General features: G+C 37.8%; 1 protein-coding gene and 1 long non-coding RNA gene across 2 annotated transcripts; both read left to right on the forward strand.

The window, feature by feature from the left end:
* Window positions 1-2407: 2407 nt before the first annotated feature.
* LOC147497965 (uncharacterized) lies at window positions 2408-4051 on the forward strand. Its single transcript, XR_015194177.1, has 3 exons — window positions 2408-2647; window positions 3353-3481; window positions 3957-4051. It is a non-coding gene; the product is annotated as an uncharacterized LOC147497965 (long non-coding RNA).
* A 7116-nt stretch (window positions 4052-11167) lies between these two features.
* On the forward strand, window positions 11168-26874 carry LOC147497966 (uncharacterized). Its single transcript, XM_086563073.1, has 3 exons — window positions 11168-11518; window positions 26476-26544; window positions 26641-26874. Exons 1-3 carry the CDS (start codon window positions 11168-11170, stop codon window positions 26872-26874), a joined length of 654 nt encoding a protein of 217 aa, XP_086419199.1.

Genomic DNA, 26874 nt, shown 5'->3' on the forward strand with positions numbered 1-26874 from the left:
TGTGCAGTTTAAAATATTAATTTGAAGGAGTACTGGATCATTTTTGATTTGGTCAACAGTGACTGCTTTGTGGGATGGGCTTTTATCATTCGGTTAGTTAGAGTTCTTTTGGGCCTAATTTGAAACAGTGCTGTGAGCACGGGATATATACTAGTATATATAACAAATTAGGATGGTGTGGGGCCTCAAAAACCAACCCTAACCTTTGGATCTACTTATAATGTTTATGACGTGGCGGATCTTAGGTCTTATGGGGTGTGGACAATATAATAAGTGGTAGCAGGAGTACTGGATCATTTTTTGAAGTCAACAAATGCGGCTGGGCTTTTTGGGTAGGCAATTGGGCTTTTTTCGTCGGGCTTTTGCTGGGGCTTTTTAGTGTCGTACGACACGGCCCAATACTAGTATCTAATGAAAAGGAACAGTGTGGGCTCCTCAAAAGCAACCATAACTTTTGGATCTAACTTATGACATTGCGAATCTAAAAGCTTATCAAGTGTGGGCAGGATAATAAGGAGCAGCAAGAGTAGTAGATCATTATTTAAGTCAACAAAGACGGCTGGACTTTTTGATGGGCGGTTAGGCTTTTTAAATGGGCTTCTACTGGGCGGGCTTTGGTTGGGCTTTTCAGTGTCGTACAACATGGGCTATGTACTAGTATATATATATATATACTTATATACTAGGGTATGCCCATGCCTACGGCCCGCGAGACCTCGACGTGCTTGCAGTTCTACCCCGACAACTCGTCGCACCTTCGACGTGAAACAACACGTCGCGCCTTCAGTGCAAGGCCAGCCCAATAGAATCAATTGGGTCAGCTAATTGTGCAGTACCATGTCAAATTTGGAGGCCCAACAGTTTATAAGCCCATCCGCAATTGTTGACTTTTGGCTGATTTTTGGATAGGTCTCATGGTATTGATTGCACTTAACAAAACAACACAAACCCTCCAAACACTTGGATCCAATGAATACCTACCATTGGATGGGGGTTTTTGGGCCCTACACTTTCCTATCTTTATATATATATAATAGCAGTCCCTTTTGCTGCGCTATGAGGGTGTCCACATCGGCAAATTTTAAGTACCCTATTTACTCGCGAGAAATCAGGAGAAACCCCACGATTTAAACTCCGAAAAGTGATCAAACCTAAACCTAAAAACCCCCTCGATTTAAACCAAAAACCCCACAAAAATTAAGTTAAACACTTAGACCCAAAAGAAAAAGCAATTCCTCGCATAAAAAAAACCTTTCTTCCCCGTCCATCACTTCTATAAAAAAAAAGGGGTTTGAATGATCTGTTCTTCCCAGCATATATATTAGACAAAATCGAATTTAAATAATAAGCGAGAGACTCTCTTCAAATCAGTCTCTTAATAAGAAAATCGCTTCATTTAGCTTTCTCTATTTGAGACCCAGGTATTGATTAATACTCCTCAAGGCATATTAGAGATATCTTCAGGGTTGCTTGGGAGGCACAATATCTACAATATCGTTGCTGTTGTAGCAGTTGGAATTGTCGTGGGAGCACCATTGGAAGGCATTGTTCGAGGTATTGAGGAGGTTGATTCAGTTCCAGGAAGGTGTCAATTGATAGATGAAGAACGTGCATTTGGAGTAATTATAGACTATGCACATACTCCCGATGCTTTGTCTAAACTACTTGACACAGTGAGGGAGTTGAGCCCATGGAGAATCATTACTGGTATGCTGGTTCCTTTCATTTCATTTTCTCTAAATTAATTGGTCACAGCTAGCAATGTTCTGAAACTAAAAAACAGACAGGTTTTTGCTAGGTAAACAATATATTTGAGTCATCATTTGTCCATATCCAACTTTTATGGAAATTGCAATGCATTGTTGGGATTAGATCTTCTTTAACAGGTAAGATCAATTTGTATCGAATCTCACTTTGCACTTTTCAAATTTCACAACTCCTCTCAAGATTACTATATCCCTGAATCCGTATCTTATATAGTGGTTGTAGTGTTTTGCAAGAATGCGACTTTTCATCCACCGCATACTTTGCAATGGTTGAGCCTGACTCGGTATAAATGGTTGGGTGGACGAACCATTCTTTCAGGTTCTTCTACTCATTTGTTGAAATAGACACTACATAGATGGGCAAAAACAACTATTCTCTATTTTTTTTGTTTTGTGATGCGTTCCTGTTAAGAGAGTTTTATTTATTTAGATCTGATGCTCCAACTCCGAATATGTTCCTAGCCAGTGAAATGATCTTCTTTGCAGGGTGAAATGGATGATAAGATAATTGCAGTATGTGCAGAAGATCCTGAGTTTCGTCATTATCAGGATATCAAGGAGTTTGCTCCTCATCGCCTTGCCGAGATCCGTCGCGCGCTTCTTTGAGGATTGTATCCACTTTCATGCTTTTATTTCTTTACAGTTCTCTTGGTTGTTCAAATTAAGGGAATTTCGTAACTCTTAACTCTGAAGTATCAATCCCATAAGTTGATTTCACCCAGCAAATATATATTGCAATGAAGTATTTATTTGTACGCACGTATACTCTTTATTTCCTTAACTCATTGCTTTAACAAAGATAAGAAGAATGATAACAAAGAAGTTGCAGTCAATGACTTCCTCCCTGCTGAAGATGTTGTTAAAGCAATCAAATACTCAATGTAAGTTTCTGAAGATCTTACATTTGTAAAAAAAAAAAATACATAGTTATAGATACTCTCCATTTCAAATTTGGTATCATCAACTGTTTAATTCTTTTGAGAAATGCTACTAAGCCTACTAGATAGTTGGCTATGTTGGTTATAGCTTAATGAATCAATAGACCAAAAATTTAGAGATTTTGGTAATCTGTAACAAGTTATACCATATATTTTGTTTCTCTTAAACGATAAACCACAAACTCAAATTTTCTTAGAAAATAGATTTAAAAAAAGATTTATTACATAATAAGGGCTCAATTATATTACTGTTAACGTTGGGTAACTTTGTACCCTTGAGAAAAAAAGAAAAACGTCCTAAGGGATTTTGAGACTGAAAGGGATTTTGGCTCATGTGGTTGAGTGATAAGTACTCGACTCTATACACAGTAGGTCTGGTAGCCTGAAGAACTATCAGCCATGATCGTGGCCACACAATCAGTGTCAAATTTCACGATCTCTTCCCTAATAAATATTTATGCTAGCCGAACTTTGCATATTCTCCATCTGCCCTCAAGGTCATCTTTTTCTCTTTCCGTCGAATTATGAGTGTTCTTTTTAACTGGAATTTCTTGGTTTTGGATTCCATAAATTTCTAAATTATTGTACTTCAATTTTGAGTTTGTAATAAAGTTTTTGTTTTTGCTCCACCTATTTCATTCGCTGCAGGTTTGATTATGTAGTTGAGTAAAACTCCTTTCAGAATGAATTGATGGGGTTGTAGCTGCTAATGTGATGGCAATTATTTATTGGTGAATTTTCTTTCTTAGGAGAAGTCACTTCAGCATCCTAATATCGGTATGTAAAGTGTTTGGATTATGCCTCGAGGGGATTGTATAAATCTATTGCATATTGTATCTTGCAAGATGTGTATGTTGCATACCACATCTCTTGCTCATGGCTGCATAAAATTCTTTCAATATTTGATTAAAAGAATAATTGTGATAAAAGAGAAGGGCATCCTAAGAGTATTCCTTACACTCTTCCTTTTGAGCTTAGTTCCCATGTTAGTTGTGTTTCATAATTGCATTGTCGAGGATGCAACAACAGCCAAAGGGTTTCTACTTATTGTAAGGTGGCTAGAGTATAGAGTAATATTAATATCTCTTATCATATTTGTAAATCCAATTCATTTTGAAGACGATACTTTAATTTCACTAAATTTGGTATCAAGGTTTTAGTTTCGTTAAAGCATTATGTCTCTCTTTATGTTTTAACATGATATGCAATTATTGGGATCCGTAACCTCAAAGTATATGATTTTGTTATACAGGTAGTGATTGTTCATTCGATCAATTAAGTCCCCACCACCTCACACTGAGATTGGGATAATATGATAATTGGGAATGCCTATCAACACAATTCATCGGATACATCTGAGTTGCACATATAATGTTATACTGGCCAAATGAAAGAATTTCAGAGTTCCTATTTACTTTAATTTAGACTTGCAATGTAACAATATAAAGTTGGAATTTCACACGCACAAAACTACTGTCTCTAAGATAGCCAGTATGTTATTAGAATTAATTTACATGGGCAATACTATGCAAATAGCCTGTATTTTGGTGTTTCGTGTACGGGTGTTGTTTTTATTTTCAAATTATGTGATGTTATAACCATTGCCAGTTGGTAGTATGTGTAATTTTGAGCCTTATACTGATTGAGGATACTATAATTTTATCATTGTTATGTTACCATGAATGCATCATTCTTTCTATGTTAGGCTATAATTTTATATTATATTTGGATCCCTCATCTATTCACCATTTCTTTGTTTGATCATATATTTTGATTCTATGTGATCTTTTGCTGTAATTTTCACTTTTACTAATTAATTTGGCTCTCGGTGTCTTTCTATCAGTGTTTTTTGGTCCGAGATTGGCAGTTCAACACCAAATGTGAATGATTCTTCGCGGGATTGTCTTCACTTGATCGTCTTAAAAAGGTATGTTATGGTTAGCTTCAACTTTCTCAACTCCAAAGGATTTACTTGCTTATTGTTTGTTGAATTGACAATTTAATGTTGACTGTACAACCTATAACATTGATTTCTTTTTAAATCTTTACTACATGCCAAGAGTCTAATTGTGAGTAGCTTCCTCAGGATATCAGTTAATAAGGTGCGCATATCATAATACCAATTCCTATATATTCAGAAGGCCATTTCCTCAACATCAGACATTCAGGAGCAATGTCAAAAAATCACCACGTACCCAAGCACAATAGTGGACAAAGGGGAAATATTATCCCCCATGTAGACATCAACTTTATGCCTGTTATTTGCATGAAAATCATTGTTATTTTCACAATGATTGCTACATTGGAAATTAGAAGAAAATATAAACTGCAATGGTATTATTAGAGAATAGAAAGCACTACTTTCCTATTCTTGGAGTTTGCAAGGAATCATAGCCACTTCCACTACAAACTCTGCTCTCCTATCACTTTTTATTATTATTTATGATAATCAAAATTTAAACATAGATGTATGTTCTCTTCTTCGTAATGACTATATAAGCTATATTACTATATTACCGATTACCATACAGGGATGTATGTCTTCATTGATTTCTCATGTAGTTATACAGAGATGTTTCGAGCCTCATGTAGTTCATTAGATATGAAGCATCAAGTAGTATTTTGATTTCTCTATCTTTTTCTCTTAAGCCTCTAAAGAAAAATATAACATATATATATAGCTAGAGGTTAGTACAGGGGACCTAGGTCAAATGATCGTAACAGGCACCACACTCAAATGATTATTCAAATGACATTCATCATCGACTCCTTGAAGTTGCTTTAGAGTATCCACTAAACTGGGACGAGTTTGGTTATGTAGATGCCGACTAGATAGTATTCAATTCACTTTAAGGTATTGACATCTCATACTACTGATGGACTATTTATGGGACAATATTCACTGTAAGGGTTTTTCAGAAGTTTTGTTTATGGACACGAGACTTAATCTTAGCAGTGTCAGAGTAACATATGGGGCACAATGGTGGACTACTTTTAATAGGACTAAGGGTAGTACATCTATTATACATTATATTACCCTTAGTCCTTAATTTTTAGAAGATTAATTCGTTTAATCTAGACTTACTTCTCCATCCGTTTCATCCATATACACTATTATTTGTTACATCCATTACGACGAGTTCCATTATGATGAGTCCACCACATGCTACATTATTATTCGTTTCATCCCTTATACATTATATTACATCCATTATTATTTAAGATTAATTCGTTTAATCTAGATTTACTTCATACTCCTTAATTCGTTTCATCTTGATAAACAACTTATTTTGACGTTACTTGGACTAAGGGTAGTACGACGAGGCTGTAATTTGCTCCCATTCATTCATCTGAGGTCCTCTTAGATTTTATGTTATGCTTTGGGTATAAGCTATACTTATTCAAACTCATCAAGCTGAATATTGTCAACCTTCCACTTCCTGTATCAAAAATGGTAACAACAGTTTGTTAAGAACTGAAAGTCTAATGTTATGTCCTACTGAATGCATGTGATATGTTTTTAGTAGAAGTGTATATTGAGTGTGTTTATATATTGGCTACCAGGCCAGTTCACCATAAATCAGTGCATTTTTGTGTTTGCCATATTTTTTTAGGAAGTGAGGACGTTTCTTCGCCGGAAGCTAGGTTAGACCATTAGAGTGTCAACGAGGCAACTTTGAGAGTGCTCTTCGAGTATTTGAAGGTGAAACTAATACTGCCCCTTTGAGCTAAGGTCTTTATTTGTTAATTGATTTGTCATGTTTCATTATATTGATTTCATTAGACTGTAAATTTAGATGGTTATTAAACTTGCAATTGAACATGATTCAAATTGTATTAAAGTAAAATTTGAATATATTGGCTATAGACCTACACTTAATTTTTAAGTTGCTACTATCAAGCGGCACCTGTTGTTGTTGCAAGATGAAGGAGCTTTGGGTTATGTCTACTGTACGAGTTGTTGGATATCATGTGTATTATTTGCAATTAGAGTATAATGCGACTTTGAGTTAGAAGGTTTGTCAAGGGTTGGTGGTTGAGAAAGCATAATTTATGTTTCCTAAACTAACACTTTTATTTTCAATTGTTTTTTTTTTTTTTTTTTTTGTTGATTTGTATGTTTGTTTAAAGTGGTTGGTCAGGAACTTGGATTCTACAATTTAAAATACTTATCAACCAAATTTGCTACAAAGCTTAGTTGTTACTGTTCATACTTTCTCTTTTACTGACTTATTTAACACATATTTTTAGAAGTTTACTAAAATCTACTATTCTCTTAATATTTATAGTCACATTTGTCGCCTATAAAGATAAGTTAAGGTTACTCCTCTTTTACAGCTTTCCACAAGGGGTGACAGAGTTTGTCGCATATTTAGGGATAGAGTTGTGAGATACTTAGGATACGTGAATAGACTCAGAACTGGATGGATTTTGCATTCTCCTCCTATTTGGTTAGTGTCGAGCTCCATTGTGCCTCAACTCATTTGGTGGTCATATGGCAATTTCAATTTTACATGCCAATTGATGATTAAAATATTTTTTTTTTCCTTGAATTGAAAATGAGTTAACTTTAATCCAATTCAGCTGATTTGATTTTTCACTCTTTGGTACTCCGATGAGCTTTGCATCCCCCAACCAGGTAATTGTCTTATTCTCCCTATTTTATTCTTCAAATAGTGGCAGCTAAGCAATTTTGAACTAATAATTTAATCCATGACAAATCCCTTGTGACCTTCGATTTTCCAAGTTTTCTTTTGTGGAATTGTGACCTTCGATTTTCCAAGTTTTCTTTTGACTCAAACATAAAGTTTTATGTGGTTGTTATTGTGATGGTTATGTTTGCATAATTATAAAATATGTATTATTCGGTACATCCCTTGACATGGACTTCCACGCGTCAAAACCACCATAATACTAGCGTGTGTAGGTAGAACCAAAGAGTTTCCAGTTAGAAGACAATGGCATTCGTGTTGGAAGTAAGTTATTTTGTTATTCATATGACTAATAATTTTAAAGTTTTGTTGCTTTAACTTTTTGTTTTGTTGCAAACTAATGGTACAAGAGCTAGTAGAGAAGAGCCTACACAGAGGGTCACAGCGGGCACAGTTACTGGGCTACAATATAGGCACACCAGTGAAAAGGGGCTGTAGAAAGAGTATTACCAATTGTCAGTGTAGTTGATTCACATGAGAGTAGGCATCAAGAAGTTAGTGCTGGGACATGTAGTGAACTCGAGGTGTCGATGTCAAGTAGGAGTGAGCAATCACAGCGAGCATCGGAGGAACATGATCATGAAAGGGTGGGTAACCATGGAGGTACTAGCATCTAACTTGTATCACCTGGAAGAGTCGAATGCTCCTTCCAAGAGAATATTACAAACCCAGAGGAACAAGCACTTGTTGTAGTGAAAACTCCCCCTCTCCCTCTTTGCAGAACTGAACATCCGGTAGCTAGTGAGTTTATAGCTGTGAGAAATATCTTTGAGGAGTTGGCTGACATCCGGTAGCTAGTGAGTTGGTGACTTATTAGATGCAGAACCTGAGTTGTTCAGTGACAGCCAGCCCACGCGAAATCCGCTAAGTATGTTTATCGAAAGTTCATCAGTCCAAACTAAAGCACAAAAGAAAAAGAACACTGAACAGCAAACGGCCTCTGGGAAGAGTGGTAGGGGTAGGGCAAAAGGTCGTGGTAAACGACGAGGTCACTAAATAGTTTTTTTCCCCAATGATAAGAGTGTGTAGTTGGAATGTAAGGGGGTTAAATGATACCACTAAAGCGAGGAATTTGAATAGGTTCCTTACGGATAACAGGATCAGTTGCATGGGTATTTTGGAAACGAAGGTAAAGATGGAGAAGTATATCAATATTGCCGGTTTGGTTTGCCCATCTTGGGCAGTCGTACATAATTACTCGAGTGATGAACATGGAAGAGTATGGCTTACATGGGATACTAGTATTTTGAATGTACAGAGAGAAGTGGAAGGAGCACAAATCATCCACTGCAAGGTCACCAGTTTACAGCATGGGTTTTGTTTCTCCTTAACTGTTATCTATGCGAGTAACAAGAGTCAAGATAGGCTTCTTTTGTGGGAAGAGTTGAAGGCAATAACTGTGGGAACCCAAGGACCTTGGTGTGTCATGGGAGATTTTAATAATGTTCTCTTTTCCTTTGAGAGGGCAGGCGACAGAGCTGTTCACCCGAGGGAAACTCTGCCTTTTGCAAACTGCTTAAATGTAGTAGGTCTGTTTGATCATGCAGCTTCTGGTAGCTTTTATACATGGAATAGTGGTGGCAATAGCATCAGGAAGAGGTCAAAGATCGATAGATATCTGATAAATGCTACTTGGACTTCTATTCCTTTAGCAACAAAGGTTGAGTTTCTCACTCAAGGTCTTTCTGATCATTGCTCGGTGGTTATAACCGTTTTAGCGATAGATAGAAGGCATCCTCCTTTTTGATTCTGTAATGTTTGGACTTTGCACCAGGATTTTGTGCCTATTGTTAAAATAAGCTAGGATATAGCTGATCATGGGGGCCCTCCTTTCATGTTATCACGAAAGCTCAAAAGTTTAAGAGGTTTGTTGAAGGGTTGTGCACGATCTTTTCGAAATGACACTCAAAGGCTAGTGGCAGAAATAAGTACAGAATTGAGAGAGATTCAAGAAAGGCTTAACCAAAGCCCTCTAAATATTTCTCTTAGTGCACAGGAGTACAGTTTAAGGGAGAAGTTGTGCCTCTTAATTAAACTGGAGGAAGCAGAGCTGTACCATAAAACTGATATTGACTGGCTAAGCTTTGGGGATAAGTGTAGTGTGTTTTTCTTCAATACTCTAAAGGAGAAACAGACCAGAAACCATGTATGGAGTATCACTAATGTGCAAGGAACTAGTAGAGAAGGAAAAAATCCAGTGGCAGAAGCTTTCATAGAATATTGCAAAGATTTGCTTGGGGTGACTTCTTCGGCATACTGTGATACTGAATTTCTGAATGGTGTACAAGTGGTTGAGGTAAATCTTGGTACTATCCAGTTCTTAGTTGCCCCGATTAGTGATACAGAGATCAAGGAAGCACTCTTTGATATGGAGGATAATAAGGCCCCAGGTCCGGATGGTTTTAGTGCTTGTTTTTTCAAGAAAAGTTGGGATATCGTTGGAGAGGATTTCATTAAAGCTATAAAGTACATCTTTAGCCATAAGCAGATTACAGGAGGTATAAACTCTACATTTTTAAGTATTATTCCTAAAATGAAAAATGCCTCTCATGTTTCTTCCTTTATGCCTATTGCATGTTGTAACATTGTGTATAAATGCATCTCCAAAGTACTAACAAACAGGATGAAGAGCTTTATTTCATCGTTGGTTTCATGCTCCCAGTCTACATTTGTTCCTGGAAGATCTATTCAGGATAACCTTCTCTTGGCGCATGAGCTTCTGAGAGGGTACTCAAGGAAGAATGGGCAAAAAAGATGTGCGATAAAGCTGGACATCCAGAAAGCCTATGATTTAGTTTCTTGGCAAGCACTTGAAGCTATCCTTTACCAGTTCAAGTTCCCAAAATTATTCATTGAATGGCTCTAGATGTGCTATGCATCTCCTTTCTACTCGGTGATGGTGAATGGGTCGCCAGAATGATACTTTCAAGGGAAGAGAGGGCTTAGACAGGTGGACCCTGTGTCACCATACCTCTTTGTGCTAGTTATGGAAATCCTGAGTGCTCCTTTGCTTCAGGGACTACAGTCGAAAAGAATTTCAGCCCACTCAAAGTGTAAGAAGCTGGCCATATCTCACCTTTGCTATGCGGATGATGTTCTCCTGTTTTGTAAAGGTAACATGGAATCCATTATGGCTATCATGGACATCTTGCTATCATTCTCTAAACCTACAGGGCTCCATCTCAGTAATGCGAAGACGACTCTTCTGACTGGGAGTATGACTAAAGCGGAAGGGCTAGAACTAGCAGCGGCTATGAACATCTCTCTGGTAACCCACCAGTAACTTCTCTAGGATTACCTCTCACAACTACTAGACTTGGGATAAGAGAATGTCTGCCACTCATAGAGAATATTACCGGTAGAATCTCAAACTGGAAGAATAAGGATTTGAACAGAGTGGGTAGAGTGCAACTTGTAAAGTCGGTACTCTCTTCATTCCAAACTTATTGGGCAGCTACATTTGTTCTTCCGAGAACAGTTCTTGACAAAGTGGCGAAGATATGCAATAGGTTCATCTGGGCAGGACCGAGCATGGAACGGAAAATGCACCATGCAAGCCACTTTACACTTCAACTCGATGAAGAACAGGGAAGCCTTGGATTGGTGGATCCACATGTTTGGAACAAAGTTGTCTACTGCGGATTGGTGGTGAAATTGGCCCAAAAGGTTGATTGTTTGTGGGTAAAGTGGCTTGGGACAATCACATCAAACAAAAGCACTTCTGGACCATGAAAGCTCTAAATGACTATTCATGGGTGTGGAGAGGGATCATGAAGAACCGAGAAACCAATGGAAGTATCTCAGACATATCATAGCCAATGGTAATGGTAATAGTTTTTGGCACGACCCTTGGTGTTCGGGTCCCCTTTTTTTGAATTCTCTTGCTAAATCAGTCCTTGCGGAGGTAGTACTGCTTGAGGCGCTAGTTAGTTCAGTGATTGAGAATGGGTGCTGGGAAAGGCGTATCATGGATCACCCTGAATGTGAAGTGAAGGAGTGGATTATGAACACAGAGATTAACTCATATTTACCAGAAGATCAAGTCGTTTGGACCTCATTGAGTTCAGGAAAGTATTCAGTTTCATCAGCCTATGTGACAAACGTAAAAATGATAGTCTTACCTATGAATAAAAGATTGAACTTAAATGCAAGTAAAACTAAAACTTTACGAAGACTCATTTATCAAAGATTTCTATACTCTCGAATCTATCGAAATAGTGTGGAGTAAAAGATTCATTCCACTCCTAGTTCTTTAGCATTCAATGTTTTCTAATATTATCAATCCTACCAAAATCAATGAGAGTTTTACGAAGGGAATTATACTACGATGTGAATTCAAATAACAAGATACTAACTATAATGATTCAACTACGAAATGCTACGGAATACTAAGGCTTGAATCTAGATAAAGAATTAGGGGGGATTGAATCCACCTTGAATCCAACTTAATAAACTAGCATAGATTGTTGTAATCCAATTCTTACGTTCTTACGATAAGAATTGGTCGCTCTGATCCCTAATCAATCATGGCAATCTCTACCAAATAATGACTAGCATGTGAGGAAGTCCAACCCATTCTCATGACGAATCAACAACCTTCTAGAGTGGAATAGACTCTTACAACGATTCTATACTACACAATCAAGTTTTCATCAAGGCTTCATCAAACCCCTCTAATGGAGGTTTAGCCTTGATTCATCAAACTATCATTTCCATATGATATTGAATAAAACATAATATAAAGATTATAACTTTACTATATCAATCTACTCAAGAATTCAATTCAAAATTAAACAACTAAGAAATGAATAACAAACAAGAATTGAAATTAGATCTAAGAAATTTTAAATAACAAAATCGAAATTATCAAGAACTAACTATTTTTATTAATCTAATGAAAGAATAACAATGATTTAATAATCTAAATTAAAACAATGTATGAAAACTAATTAATTAACTAATTAAAATTCTCAAAACTAGATCTAGAAACTATCTCTACTGCCTACTTTCCATCCTAAGCTAATTGATTCTTAAGAGTTAAGTCTTGTGTGTGAAAATGGAGGAAACCAGATCCACATTTTCGTGCATGGAAAGTAGCACTTGTGTGTGCAAATGTCTGTGAGTCCAAAGATACGGTCTTCAGAAGTTTTGCTGACTTTTGTATGTTGTTTCTGCCCACGTTGACTTTCACTTTTCATCTTTTGACCGGGCTTTACAAAGGTTTTTTCTCCTTGAATTTTGGCCTTTAATCACAGAACTTCTTAGCAACCAACTCTTGCTCCTTTATCTCGCCAAAGTGGCACATTTCTGCACATAATTGACGTCAATGTCTGAAATACATAAAAACACGTAATCAGCATTAACTCTTATTTATTAATCACATAATTGGTCTAAAAGTATTATTGTTAAGGGGTTAAAACTACAGTTTTGGGCTCTTATCAAACCACCCCCAGACAGCATTTTTTTTGTCCTCAAGTAAATATGAGAAATTAGCATAAGTGACCAAAAATGGAGTTCTAACTAATCTCGTTTCTCCGAGTGCGATTGCATTGACCATATGCAACAAGGCCTTAAACCACTATGAATTCCCAAGTGGACGAGTTATAATCTCGTGAGAGTTTTCCAGTGAAGGTACTCACAAACTTCATCTATACTACAATGATTAAAAAATAAAACTATTGTTTCCTTATTTATGCTCCCAATTATCTATATATCTCACTAGCAATGAATAAAGAATAATCAAGTCGAAACCTAAGCTAATATATGCATAATAATCAGTCATCTACGAATAAACATATATACAATGAGTAATACTATGAAATTCACTAGCAGGTCCATTTATGAAAACTCAGAATAGCGTCCTTAAGTAGGTCCTCACATAAATGTCAAGACAAAACCACTTTCGATTTTTCCGCTCAAGTTTTCACTCCGGTTAATGCGGTGGACACACTTTACCTTACAATCTCAATGACACACAAAGGAAGCCGAGTCGATCAAACACATCTGCCACTTACTATCACACTAACCTATTCGTAATTGAGCTAGAGGTCTTTATTAGGTGTTGCGGGGATTAGGAGATGGTTTGAGAAGGAAGGAAATAGATATTCAAAACGGACAAGTCTGAGATAATAGAGTCTTCATATTAAGTAACTAGAGAAAACTTTGTTATTTACTTTTGCTTCTACACTTTGTTTCCATCCTTAACCATATATATATATATTTTTTTTATTTTTTTTTTTTTTTGACTTTTGACTCCTTTGATTCTATTTTTAGAGTTCTAACTCTTTATTTTCTTTTATTATTATTATTTTTTTTATTTGGATGGAAACTTTCTTTTCTTATTTGAAGCGACTAACAAATTCTTGATTTCAAAGGTCTTTCTCTTTTCTATTTTTCATCTCTATTCTCAAACTCATTCAAAGAATGGGTAGGTTGATTTTTTTTTTTTTCTGTTTGTTTTGTAACAGGATAAAGGATTTGCGGTTATGAAAGGCTAAAGAAAGGCTCAGAGGGGCGACTAGCGGAAAATAATTCATAGGTTTGAATTTCTGGCAATATCGATCCAAAGAGGGCCTAAATTCTCGCTTAGGATATGGTATAGTGATCAAGCAAGTGGACGTGTGATTTCTCTATCCGGATTTTACTTCTCCCTTGTGTCATTTCTCAAATGTTTCACTCATATAAGGCTTTAGGCTATATTCTCACAAGATTTGTAGAATAAGTACTCTAGCCTAGATTTCAGAAACTTACTGCCAACAATCATAGATACTCATGTAACATATTTATAGATAGATGCAAGGATTATTACCTACATAGTAACCTAAGTTTCTAAAAACTATTCTAATGCAAAAGCTATGTGAGATTTCTAGATTATCAAGGGCCTAGAAAAGGAAATCAATACCAATATTCCTAAGCATACAGCATAAACTTTTTATTAATATTCTAAAAAAAATTGATTTTTTTAACTAGAAAACAAGTGCATACTGTACATATCTATATCCTAACAGATGCCTTAATTACACGTGTTTCTATCCCCCAAACAAGAAGCATGTTTTGTCCTCAAAGTATTTAAATAAAAAGGGTAGAGAAATACCATAGAACCGCATGAAATTCTGGAACATCTGCAAAACAAGGTTAAAACATACTAATATAGAAAAAGAAGAATAGACACAACTCTATATGAGTTCCACCCGTTATAGGGTTAACAAGAATCAAATTGTTTGGGACATAAGCAGACACTAACTGAAATAAAAACTAACCTTAACTCCCATTAAATCTTCATCCTCATTTCCCTCTCCAAAGAGAGGAGGTTCCTTCGAATCCGCCATGCCATGATAACTTGCCAAGCCCGCCGCCGTGTGTCGTCAACTTGTGCTAACCTGGCTAGTGTTACTATGTCTGATAGGGTGTAAGGAGCAACCAAATGAGGTTGCACCTACCATCCTGGCCAAGTCATTACTCGAAATAAGCGAACCACGCCAATTGGTGGGTCTCATGACTTCAACCCTTTTCTAATCCGTGAACTGGGTACAGAATTTAGGTAGACAACTGAGCATGATGCGGCAAAGCAAAATAGGTATAAGAAGATATTTATGTCGCATATTTTGGACTTTCTTAAGACTAGCCACTAATACTCAGGGAATGTCATATCAGCGACGTCCCTCAGCTAAAGCAAGGAAAATGTCACTAGCGGTACTATTTGCAGAGGTAAATTGCCAATCCCCTATAATATTCATCAGGATGAATAACATAGTGGTGCCTACATTTAGGGACAAGCTACCAAGGGCTATGTTGTAACGCCCTTGGTCCATTATACGAAATACCCTTCCCCTATAATACTCATGGAAATATGTATAGTCATAGAGGTATGCATTATCGATCATATATCCCCACGTGTGAATAGGATCAGGTATTGGTATTTTCGAAACTAATTAACACTACCACATACTTATTGAATTCTAGTGGTGTGTCATCAACCGTGATGGAGAATTCTTGTTCTCCATCCTGGTTACAATAGAACTTAACATTATTGTAAAAAAATTCAGTAAGCTTAGGTGAATACGAGTCGACTACACTTACCAGAAGATGCCTCCATCTGAACTGCATGATCCTTTCGCGGAACCAATGTCCATAAGTCTCGCTCCCAACAAGTGTTCGAAGATCGCTCGGTATTACTATAGGAGAAGTCATCACAAAAACTACTCTCTAGAATAGCTGCTGAACGATCTTTGGAACAACCCACAAAAATTGAATTTTTCGTTGCCCACGGGGTCGGGGGGCCGGGTCGCTCAACCTATGCAGGGTGGGGCGCAGTCGCTTTTTGTGAATTTCGAAGTTCCAGTTCGGGCACTTGGCGCGAGCTCTCTTTTTGCTCGGATGGACGCGAGTCGCTTTCGGGATGAAAATTGGAATTCCAAGATTTTTAGGCGCAGTCGCACTCACTCACGGGCTTGGTAGGGCATGGGTCGCTACTCGATGAAATTCCTGACTAATGATTGCCTAGGGCGCAGGTGGCGCCCATCAAAGCAGCGCTCTCAAGCTAACTTGAAATCACGAAAGTGAGAAGGAAAAATAAGGAAAAGTTGGGAGTGAAAGGTGAGAGATGAATGTGAGGTGTAGTGCGGGTTGTGAGTGTAGAATGAAGGAAGTTTATATAGGTTTTAAGTTTCCAAAACGAATTGGGAAGTTTCCAAAAAGCTTTAAGGCAATTGCCGAAAACAAAAAAAAAATTCCAAAACCGAAAACGGAAATAACCCATATTCTTGATTCTAAAACAGCCCTAATATCTTTTAGATTTAATTTAGAATAGTAACTTCTAAACTCTTTAAGATTTCATCCTATCACAACATCTAATCATAGGTATGCCCATATCGACAATATTCTCAACCATCACTCCAAAACAACTTCTTAAAGTGAGGATCATATAATAAATCATGCTATAGTAAATAATACCACCCCTAAACAATTCGGGAAGGTGGGATTAATAATAAAAATAATGCACCATTTGAAAAGAACCATATTATATTAAAAATGAAATTCAAATAATATTTTAACTACCAAATTCACATTTAACTTCGGAATTCAAAGTTTAACATCCGAACTAATAAAAAGAAATACATAAACATAAAAGGAACAATAAAACCAACATCTAATCTATAAGAACCCTAAACCATTAGCTGCTGGTAGTGGAAGGCACCTGAGAAGGAGATGGCTCTTGAGCTCCTGATGGGCTAGAGCCATCCGTCCTGTGGCGACGATGCTCGTGCCTCACAGAAACCTCCTTCTTAGAAGAACCCCCCTGGGGTGGGAAACGTGCAAGCATATAGTCTCGGAACTTGCACTGAGCTTCCATCTCAGCCTTCATCTGTTCCCACCGCTCATCCTCGCGTTGGGCACGAGTCTCAAAGTTATGATGCATGATAGCCTGCCGAGTCCAGAGGTCTTCGCAAATAGTATTGAGAGAACGCATGCCACAATGAATCACAGTCATGTGTTCTGCATCTGACCTACACCTCTCCAAGGCATAGGCATCAAAATATGTCGTGTCCTCCTCATCCTCCGAGTCATCCTCTTAAACTACCCTCTCTTCAGGTAACCTCCAAACTTTTTGGATACACTCCATATAAATATGAGGATTTCTGTGCTCTTTCAGCCAAATCTTATCAGACGTCGGAGTCGCTCTCAAGGTCATCATGATCTTCGTTATCAAAACAGGGAGAGGTGTAATACTCTTCCCAACTCCCCTAATCATGTTACTCAAAAACTCCAAAATACAGATTCATACTTCTGCTCCTGGAGTATCCATAGAACGTGATGGCAGTTCAGACTGATGTCGCTGACTTTCTCCTTCCCTATGACATTCCTACCAATCCACTAAGCTACAGCCAGCTGGTTGGTTCTCAGAGACGACTTGCGAACACAATGCGAGCTCGCATTGTAGTTCCCTTCCAAAACAGTCGCGTTCATCAAAGGCTCGATCCCAGTAAATTGGGATTCCCATAATGTGGCATCGAGATGGCGTCTAGGCAGAATGCCTAAAATCTCAGCCAACAATCCAGTAGATACTTCTCTCCTCCTCCCGGCCACCTTAACAAAAATTCTATTCCCATCCAACTCCCTCGTCCTATAAAACTGTCAGACCAAATCTTCGTGGTAGAAATCATATGTCGAGTGCCACAAACCACTTCAATCTCTCCTAACTATCTCGTCACCGTAAAATGGCGCGAAGTGGTTGGCAGTAAACGCGTGCTCCGGCAAAATCCTACGTCTTTGAGCCATTGAGATTTTAGAACGATTTGGGGGTTTAAATGGAATGTGGGGATGGAGTTTGAGACTCCCATACTAACAAAACAATGGTGGTGGTGGTGCGGTGGTGGTGCGGTAGCTCCAAATTCTTGGAGTTTTGGTGGTTTTCGGTGGTGGAAATTGTTGGGGGTGGTGGTGGGATTGGTTTGGAGAAGATTTGAGGTGGGCTTGTATTGTGGGCATGGGTGTAGTTAGGTTTCCTCTCTTTTTTTTTTTATTTGGTTAGGTTTTTAAGCTTTGTTAATGGTGGAATGAAACAACTCGCGACTGTTGGTTTGAAGATTGGGCCCAAGCCCAATTTGATTTTTCGATTTTTGTCGATTTTTCACGCAACTTCAAACTAAAATTACCGCTTCGTTATTGGTCCGATTTTTGCAAATAAGCTACGGAAATGATCAGGAGAGAATTTCCAATACAATGATCCATAAAACACTCTATTCCGCCCGTGGATGACATATAAAAAGATAGAAATGCCTCGAAGTGCATGCATGACGTAAGTTATGCGAACGAATGAACTCTAATTTCATAGATAATGTCAACCCAAATCAAAATACAATTAAATGGCCTAAACAACATAACTGGAAAGTTGAACAATCTAGGACGGAAACGAACACCCCACCCCTAAACAAATTTTAGACAACAGCGTTTAGAAAATTTGTTTTTAAAAGTGGTATTTTAAAGTCAGATTCCTGAGACTTCCTAAATTACTATGTTTGTGATTTTAACAATTTTTTATTTTTTTATGAATAAAATTTAATATAAGAAAAATAAGAAAGCAATAAATGCATAATTCACATCATAGATGAACATGACTCAAAATCCGAGAAAACATGCAAGAGTGGAAAACGCGAATTATGTTAACCGTGGACTTAGGATACGGTACTTACAGCCACACACTCCATAGGGAAGGCCCGAGTTAGTTCCCTGAATGGTGCATTTACCATTATATGGAAATGAAAGGAAGTACACCAACGAAAAGGTCAGTCCTTATAGATAGGGTCCTATAAAAGGACTTCCTCTACATTAAGGGACAAAAGCTCGTGGAAATGTTTCAACCATTGGCCATTGACTTGATAGGTATTGTTGTCCTTGGGATTTACCAAGGTGATTGCCTCATGAGGGGTGACTTCAGTAACCATAAAAGGACCAAACCAACGGGTTTTTAATTTCCCTGGAAAAATATATAGACGGGAGTTGTAAAACAAGACCTTTTGACCTACCACAAACTCTTTCCGCAAGATTTGCTTATCATGAACACGTTTCATGTTAGCTTTATAATCCTTCGAGAGATCATAAGAATCGTTACGGATTTCTTCAAGCTCATTCAATTGCAACTTGCGCTTGATGCCCGCCTTATCAAAATTAAAGTTAAGGCTTTTTATAGCCCACATAGCACGGTGCTCCAATTCAACGGGCAAATGACAAGGTTTCCCAAATACAAGTCTAAAGGGAGACATACCTATAGGAGTTTTGAAAGCAGTCCTATATGCCCATAAGGCATCGATAGACGCTTTGACCGGTCTTTCCTCGGGATTTCTGAGTTGTTTCTAAAATCTTTTTGATTTTCCTATTAGAAACTTCTACTTGTCTGCTAGTTTGTGGATGATACAGAATTACTACCTTATGTGTAACTCCATACTTTTTCACGAGAGATGCAACAATTCTGTTGCAAAAATGTGTTCCACCATCACTAATGATGGCTTTGGGAATGCCAAAGCGACAGAAAATATACTCTTTACTAAAAAAACACAACTGTCTTATGGTCATTGCTACGGCAAGCCATGGCCTCTATCCATTTAGACACGTAGTCCACGATAACTAGAATATAAATGAAATCGTGAGAAACTGGAAAAGGACCCATGAAATCAATGCCCCATACATCAAAAATTTCTACCACTATGATTGGATTTATTGGCATCATATTACGCTTCGTGATTCTCCCAAGTTGTTGGCAACAAACACACGTTTTGCAATGCACTTGGGCATCTTTAAAGAGAGTAGGCCAATAAAACCCACATTGAAGAATTTTTGCAGCTGTTTTCATACCACTAAAATGGCCACCACACTCTTTGTCATGGCAGAATGAGAGAACCTCATTATATTCCCATTGGGGAATACAACGATAAATAATCTGATCCGCATAATACTTGAAAAGGTAGGGCTCATCCCAGTAGTATAGCTTAGCTCTGGCCAAGAACTTCTTACGTTCATTTCTTAACCAATCATAAGGAATAACATCAGATGCTAAATAATTCGCAATGTCAGCATACCATGGTGCTGAAAAAATAGCATACAGATGCTCATCAGGAAAAGAATCCGGTATGGACTCAGAATCACTATCATCGTCGTTTGTAAGTCTAGATAAGTGGTCCTTTATTTCTAATGTGAACTCTTGTAAGAGAAGAATCCATCGGATTAATCTCTGCTTAGCATCCTTCTTTGTGAGAAGGTATCTAAGGGCTGCATGATCAGTGTAAACTAGAGTCTTAGAACCAACCAAATAAGGGCAAAACTTATCTAAAGCATAAACGACATCTAAGAATTCTTTTTCAGTAGTTGTATAATTCCTTTGAGCATCGTTTAGAGTTTTACTAGCATAATAAATAACAGTGGACTTATTATCTAGTTTCTACGTCCCCAAGACACCAAGACTAACCGATAATCACTAGCATCACACATGACTTGAAAGGTTTAAACCAATCGGAGAGGTCAGATAATGGGTGTAGAAGTTAAGGCGCCTTTTAAAGTTTCAAAAGCCCGCTTTACGCTTAAAGTTAAAATAAAAATGGCATCCTTTAAAAGCGGATTAGTTAACGGCCTAGCTATTTTCAAAAATCTTTGATAAAGCGCCTATAAAAACCTGCATGGCCTAGAAAAGCTCTAATATCACGGACAGTCCGTGGTATAGGTAGAGTCGCTATCTTATCTAGTTTGGCCTTATCTACTTCGATTCCATCACTAAATATAATATGACCTAGTACTATGCCTTTTTTCACCATGAAATGACATTTTTCCTAATTTAAAACCAGACTTTTCTCTTCACATCGTGTCAAAACTTTAGACAGGTTAGCCAGGAAGTCCGTAAAAGAGTCTCCATGGATAGAAAAATCATCCATGAATACTTTCATGAAACGCTCTACCATGTCACTAAATATATGAAGCATACATCGCTAGAAGGTACCAGGAGCATTACAAAGGCCAAAAGGCATTCATTTATAGGTGTATGTTCCAAAAGGACATGTGATTGTTGTCTTTTCTTGGTCATCTATATCAATAATAATTTGGAAATAGCCAGAGTAGCCATCCAAAAAACAATAAAAAGCATGACCAGCTAGATGTTCAAGCATCTGATCTATAAAGGGTAAAGGAAAATGATCCTTTTGTGTCATAGCATTTAAACGTCTATAATCAATACAGATCCTCCATTTCATAGGACCATGCGTGGCAACATATTCACCCTTGGCATTACGTACCATGGTAATCCCTGATTTCTTAGGAACTACATGAATGGGACTGACCCATTCACTATCAGGGATTGGGTATATGATACCCGCATCGAGTAACCGTAAGACTTCTTCCCTGACCACTTCTTTTATGGCAGGGTTCAAGCGACCCTGAGGTTTGCGAGAAGTCTTTGCGTTATCCTCCAAATGGATACGATAAGTGCATACATTAGGGTCAATTCCCTTAATGTCGGCTAGGGACCAACCAATCGTAGAACGATGTTCCTAATCACCCTGATCAAACGTGTCTCTTCCTCCATAGATAACAGAGAAGATGCAATTTTAGGATGACTACCATCGGGATCAAGTTGAATATGCTTTAACTCAGGAGGAAGAGGTTTAAGCACCGGGGTGGAAGGAATATCGATAAATGCTTCTGGTGGGTTCTCATCTTGAGTAATGAATACTTGCTTAGGCAGCAGGTCTTCAAACTCTGTAGATGGAGCAACAGAAGGGTCTACAATAGGTGTCAACTCGAAGATGGTGCTAACTTCCTTTAAGTAGGAGTCATCGGCGAAATTTAAACTTCCAAAAGACAGGAATTTATGCATTTGGTTTTCTGGAAACGTGTTATTAAAGTAATCTTGAGCTAAGCTCTCGATCATGCTAACCTCCCCATCTATAGATGAATCTGGTAACTATTTCATCATTTTAAAAACATTTACCTCAACAAAAAGATGGCCAAAAGATAAGGATATCCAACCATCGCGGCAGTTTATGAGCGTGTTGGCAGTTGCCAAGAAAGAACGCCCTAAAATGATTGGAACAGAGTCGTTAGGGACTTCTGTATCGGGGATAAAAAAATTAGCAGGATAGTAGAAATCCTGGACCTTAACAAGCACGTTTTCAACCACACCCTTAGGGTACTTAATAGATCGATCCGCTAATTGCAACGTCATTTTAGTAGGTTGCATCTCTTGTAGACCTATTTGTTTATATAGATAATACGGGAGTAAGTTAACACTCGCCCCTAGGTCTAGTAAAGTGGTCATCGTGTGGGAATCTCCTAAGGTGACTTGTACAGTGGGACGACCAGGGTCCTTGTACTTAACGATTCCATTATCTTCCGTTAAAGTTGGAAACTGTTCAATTAAAAAGGCGTCTTTAGGAATATTTGTCTTACGCCTTTTAGTGCACAACTCTTTGAGAAACTTAGCATGGTGAGGTAATTTTTTAATTTCTTCCAGAAAAGGTAAGTTTATCGTTAGATTTTTAAAAACTTCCCTAATCTGGTCAAAGTTTGTATCCCTGTTTAACATAGTTAATTTCTGGGGAAACGGTGGTTTCCCTCTATATTTAGCGTATGGATCAACTAGATGTCTAACATTTGCTTTCTGTTTCTTAGGTTGTGGTTTAACTGGTACCTCTACAGGGGTAGGCTCATCAGTTTCTATTTCGGTATCTAGTTCAATCTTCGGTGTATGGACTACTTGTGGGGTAACTATAGGCATAGTTACGTTGTTATCAACCACTCTCCCAGAACAGAAAGTGGCCTGATGATGGCATTCAGCTCACCTACGTTTGCATTTTCCGTACTAGTATTACCGTTCATCTCAAAGGTTGTGTTTGGTGTTTTAGGATTAGGTATTGCTTGTCCTAGAAACACACCTTTGGGATGCACTTTCTCTTGTGCTAATTGTTGTAAGGAAAGTTGGATGGCTTGTAAAATCTGTTGTTGAGATTGCATAAAGGTATCAAAACGATCCGGTTGTGGAGGAGTGTTAGCTATAGGTTGTGTGACAAGAACTATGTCACGTTGATTATTAATTGGTGGATTTTGATAGTTATTATTATTAATCGGAATGATACCTCTTTTAGCATTATAATTATTATTGTTATAATTTTTATAATTACCCTGACCTTGTCCTTATCGTGGTTGAGCTTGGTTGTTATAATTATAATTATCCTGACCTTGGACTTGACCTTGTCGTAGTGGGCCTTGGTTATAATTGTTTCCTGGCCTAACATTTTGATTATTAAACCCTGGAGGTGTTACTTATTGATTATTTCTCCAACTGAAGTTGGGATGTTGTCTCCAAGGGGCATTAGGAATAGGATAACTATTAATTGAGCAAATGTTATCTTGTTGTAATGTTTGTTATTCGTAAGCGAGAGGACAATAGGAGTCGGGATGCTCTGGACTCAAACAGAAATTACATGGATTGGTGTTGACATTCATGACGAGAATAGGCTTTTGTTGAACAGAAATAGCCTCTACCTTTTTAGTGAGAGATTCGATTAAATTTTTTAGTTCAGGATCGGGTTTCATCTCAAACATACCGGCGGCTTTAACTGTTGTAGAAGAACTAGCGGAACGAGAGATATCCTCACTACCCCCAAGTTATTATTACGCTTAGTTTGATCTTCTAAAAATTTATAAGCCTCTGAGGCTCCCTTACTTAGGAAACTACCCCCATTCATTATGTCAATGACTTCTTTATGGTGGTGTAGAGGTCCTTTGAAAAATGCACAAACTAACGTGTCTTTCCCTAGGTTATGGTGTGGACACTCTATAAGAAGATTGGTGAAACGATTGCAAGCCTCTGAAATTGATTCATGAGGATTATGTCGAAAGAAATGAATCTTGAAAAGCATTTCATCGGTCTTCAGTGGTGGGTAAAAATGTTCCATAAATAGTTAAACAAGTTTAGCCCACGAGTCCATATAATTAGGCCAGCGCTTAACCAAAGACGCCTTTATCGGGCTAAAGTGAAGGGAAATACCCTCGCTTTAATTTGTTTAGCACCAACCGTAGGATGGTGGAATGTAGTAAGGACTTGGTCAATCCTACGATGCCGATAAGGCTTTTCATGGTCTAACCCATGAAAAACGGGTAACAAATTAAATATATTTGGGGGATTCAAAAATCCCCATCGGTCCGGGATAGAACGATGCAAGATTTAGGGCTATCGTTCAAGGCTTTGTAAAAGTCAGAGAGAGGAGACTCTCTTTCTTCAGCCATTATTTCAGGTGGTGTGTGTGGTATATTAGCTAAAGGTGTAGTGAGTGGTATACTAGAAAGGCGTGTTTGTTGACGTTGCTGGTTGATTACGTTAGGCGTTTTTCTTCGGCCTGACCTTAATCTCAAGGCTAAGACCAATCTTAACAAAACACGACAACACTCCAAATAGTCCTGATATGCTAGTTTGAACCTCTAACAGGAGATGCAAGGTATGGAAGAAAAGAGTACCTGAATGCCTCCTTGCTTCGCTTATGAATAGCGTCTTGTATATGCGTGTTCAGTGTATATAACAAGTTAGAACACTGAAAACCTTGAAGAAATGGAAGTTTGAAACAAACCTGTGGAAATCGGGCAATTTCAGCAGAGGGCACGGGTCGCACTCAGGTCAAGCTGGAGTTCCAAGCATTTGGGCTGGGTGGCTTAATTTAAAGTGCCTTTAGGCACGGGTCGACTTAGGGGAAAAAACTTCAAGGTCCAGCGCCCAGCCGGGGGTGCTCGAGTTTTTCCTTGGCAAGGTGCGGGTCGTGCTCAGCTAAAAACTGGAGTTACAGGCGTTTAGGAGTGGGTGGCGCTCCAATTTAGGCTGCCTAGGGCGCGGGTGACGCTCCATGTAATTTCTGCGAGGAAAATTTTAATGCTGAAACGGACAACCACAGTTAGAATCAAACAAGGGTGGGTGGGTTATGGGACTTTGGAAAACTAACAATTCTAAAGAATACAATGCTAAAGGGAACTAAGATGGTAGCGGCGCCATTTGATAAACATAAAATTGATAGTTTTAACTACGAATAAAAGATTAAACTTAAATGCAAGTAAAACTAAAACTTTATGAAGACTCATTTATCAAAGATTTCTATACTCTCGAATCTATCGAAATAGTGTGGAGTAAGAGATTCGTTCCACTCCTAGTTCTTTGGCATTCAATGTTTTCTAATATTATCAATCCTACCAAAGTCAATGAGAGTTTTATGAAGGGAATTATACTATGATGTGAATTCAAATAACAAGGTACTAACTGTAATTATTCAACTACGAAATGCTACGGAATACTAAGGTTTGAATCTAGATAAAGAATTAGGGGGGATTGAATCCACCTTGAATCCAACTTAATAAACTAGCATAGATTGTTGTAATCCAATTCTTACGTTCTTATGATAAGAATTGGTCGTTCTAATCCCTAATCAATTATGGCAATCTCTACCAAATAATGACTAGCATGTGAGGAAGTCCAACCCATTCTCATGGCGAATCAACAACCTTCTAGAGTGGAATAGACTCTTACAACGATTCTACACTACACAATTAAGTTTTCATCAAAGCTTCATCAAACCCCTCTAATGGAGGTTTAGCCTTGATTCATCAAACTATTATTTCCATATGATATTGAATAAGACATAATATAAAGATTATAACTTTACTATATTAATCTACTCAAGAATTCAATTCGAAATTAAACAACTAAGAAATGAATAACAAATAAGAATCAAAATTAGATCTAAACAATTTTAAATAACAAAATCAAAATTATCAAGAACTAACTATTTTTATTAATCTAATGAAAGAATAACAATGATTCAATAATCTAAATTAAAACAAGGTATGAAAACTAATTAATTAACTAATTAAAATTCTCAAAACTAGATCTAGAAACTATCTCTAATGGCCACTTTCCATCCTAAGCTAATTGATTCTTAAGAGTTAAGTCTTGTGTGTGGAAATAGAGGAAACTAGATCCACATTTTCGTGCATGGGCTGAGGAGTCATGTTTTGGGTCGAAAAATCGACCCCAAAGCCCAACTTCTTCAGTCCACAGAGCCCTTTTCAGCTGGCTGTGACTTCAACAAACTTTTTATCCATTTGTGCTCCTCTGATTGGGTCAAGGTTTAGACCGTTGGAAAGCTCTTTCCGAGCCGGTCGTTTTGACATAAGGTATGCCCAATTCCGAGGCCTGAGTTTAAAGATACGGTCTTTGGAAGTTCTGCTGACTTTTGTGTGTTGTTTTTGCCCACGTTGACTTTGACTTTTCAGCTTTTGACCGGGCTTTACAAAGGCTTTTTCTCCTTGAATCTTGGCCTTTAATCACAGATCTTCTTAGCAACCAACCCTTGCTCTTTTATCTCGCCAAAGTAGCACATTTATGTACATTATTGACTTCAATGTCTGAAATACATAAAAGCACGTAATCATCATAACTCTTATTTATTACTCGCATAATTGGTCTAAAAGTATTATTGTTAAGGGGTTAAAACTACAGTTTTGGGCTCTTATAACTATGCTATCCTCAAACAGGTAAGAAGTAAAGTGAAGTGGTATAAGATTGTGTGGGGAAAGTTGTATGTGCCGAAGCAATCGTTCACTGTATGGCAGTTGTTCTCAAATTCTTTACCGACCTAGAATAAACTACGAGTGAAGAAAGTGATCAGAACCTCGAGATGTGGTTTATGTGATATGTAGGAAGAGAGTTCAGCACACCTTTTCTTTGACTGTTCATTCTCGAAACTAGTGTGGCAAAGTTTCAAAGAAGCGATGGGATTACCTGGGAGAGTACGCAACTCACATGATGAATGGTATTACATTATGCGCATCTGTAGGCCTAATTCTATGGCATCTGAAGTGTTGAGGGCTTTAACTTGTGCGGCTGTTCAAGCCATCTGGACCAAGAGGAATTGGAGGCTAAAGAGGGAGTGA

This window comes from Coptis chinensis, chromosome 5 (genome assembly GCF_015680905.1).
Source record: "Coptis chinensis isolate HL-2020 chromosome 5, ASM1568090v1, whole genome shotgun sequence".
Classification (NCBI taxonomy): Eukaryota; Viridiplantae; Streptophyta; class Magnoliopsida; order Ranunculales; family Ranunculaceae; genus Coptis; species Coptis chinensis.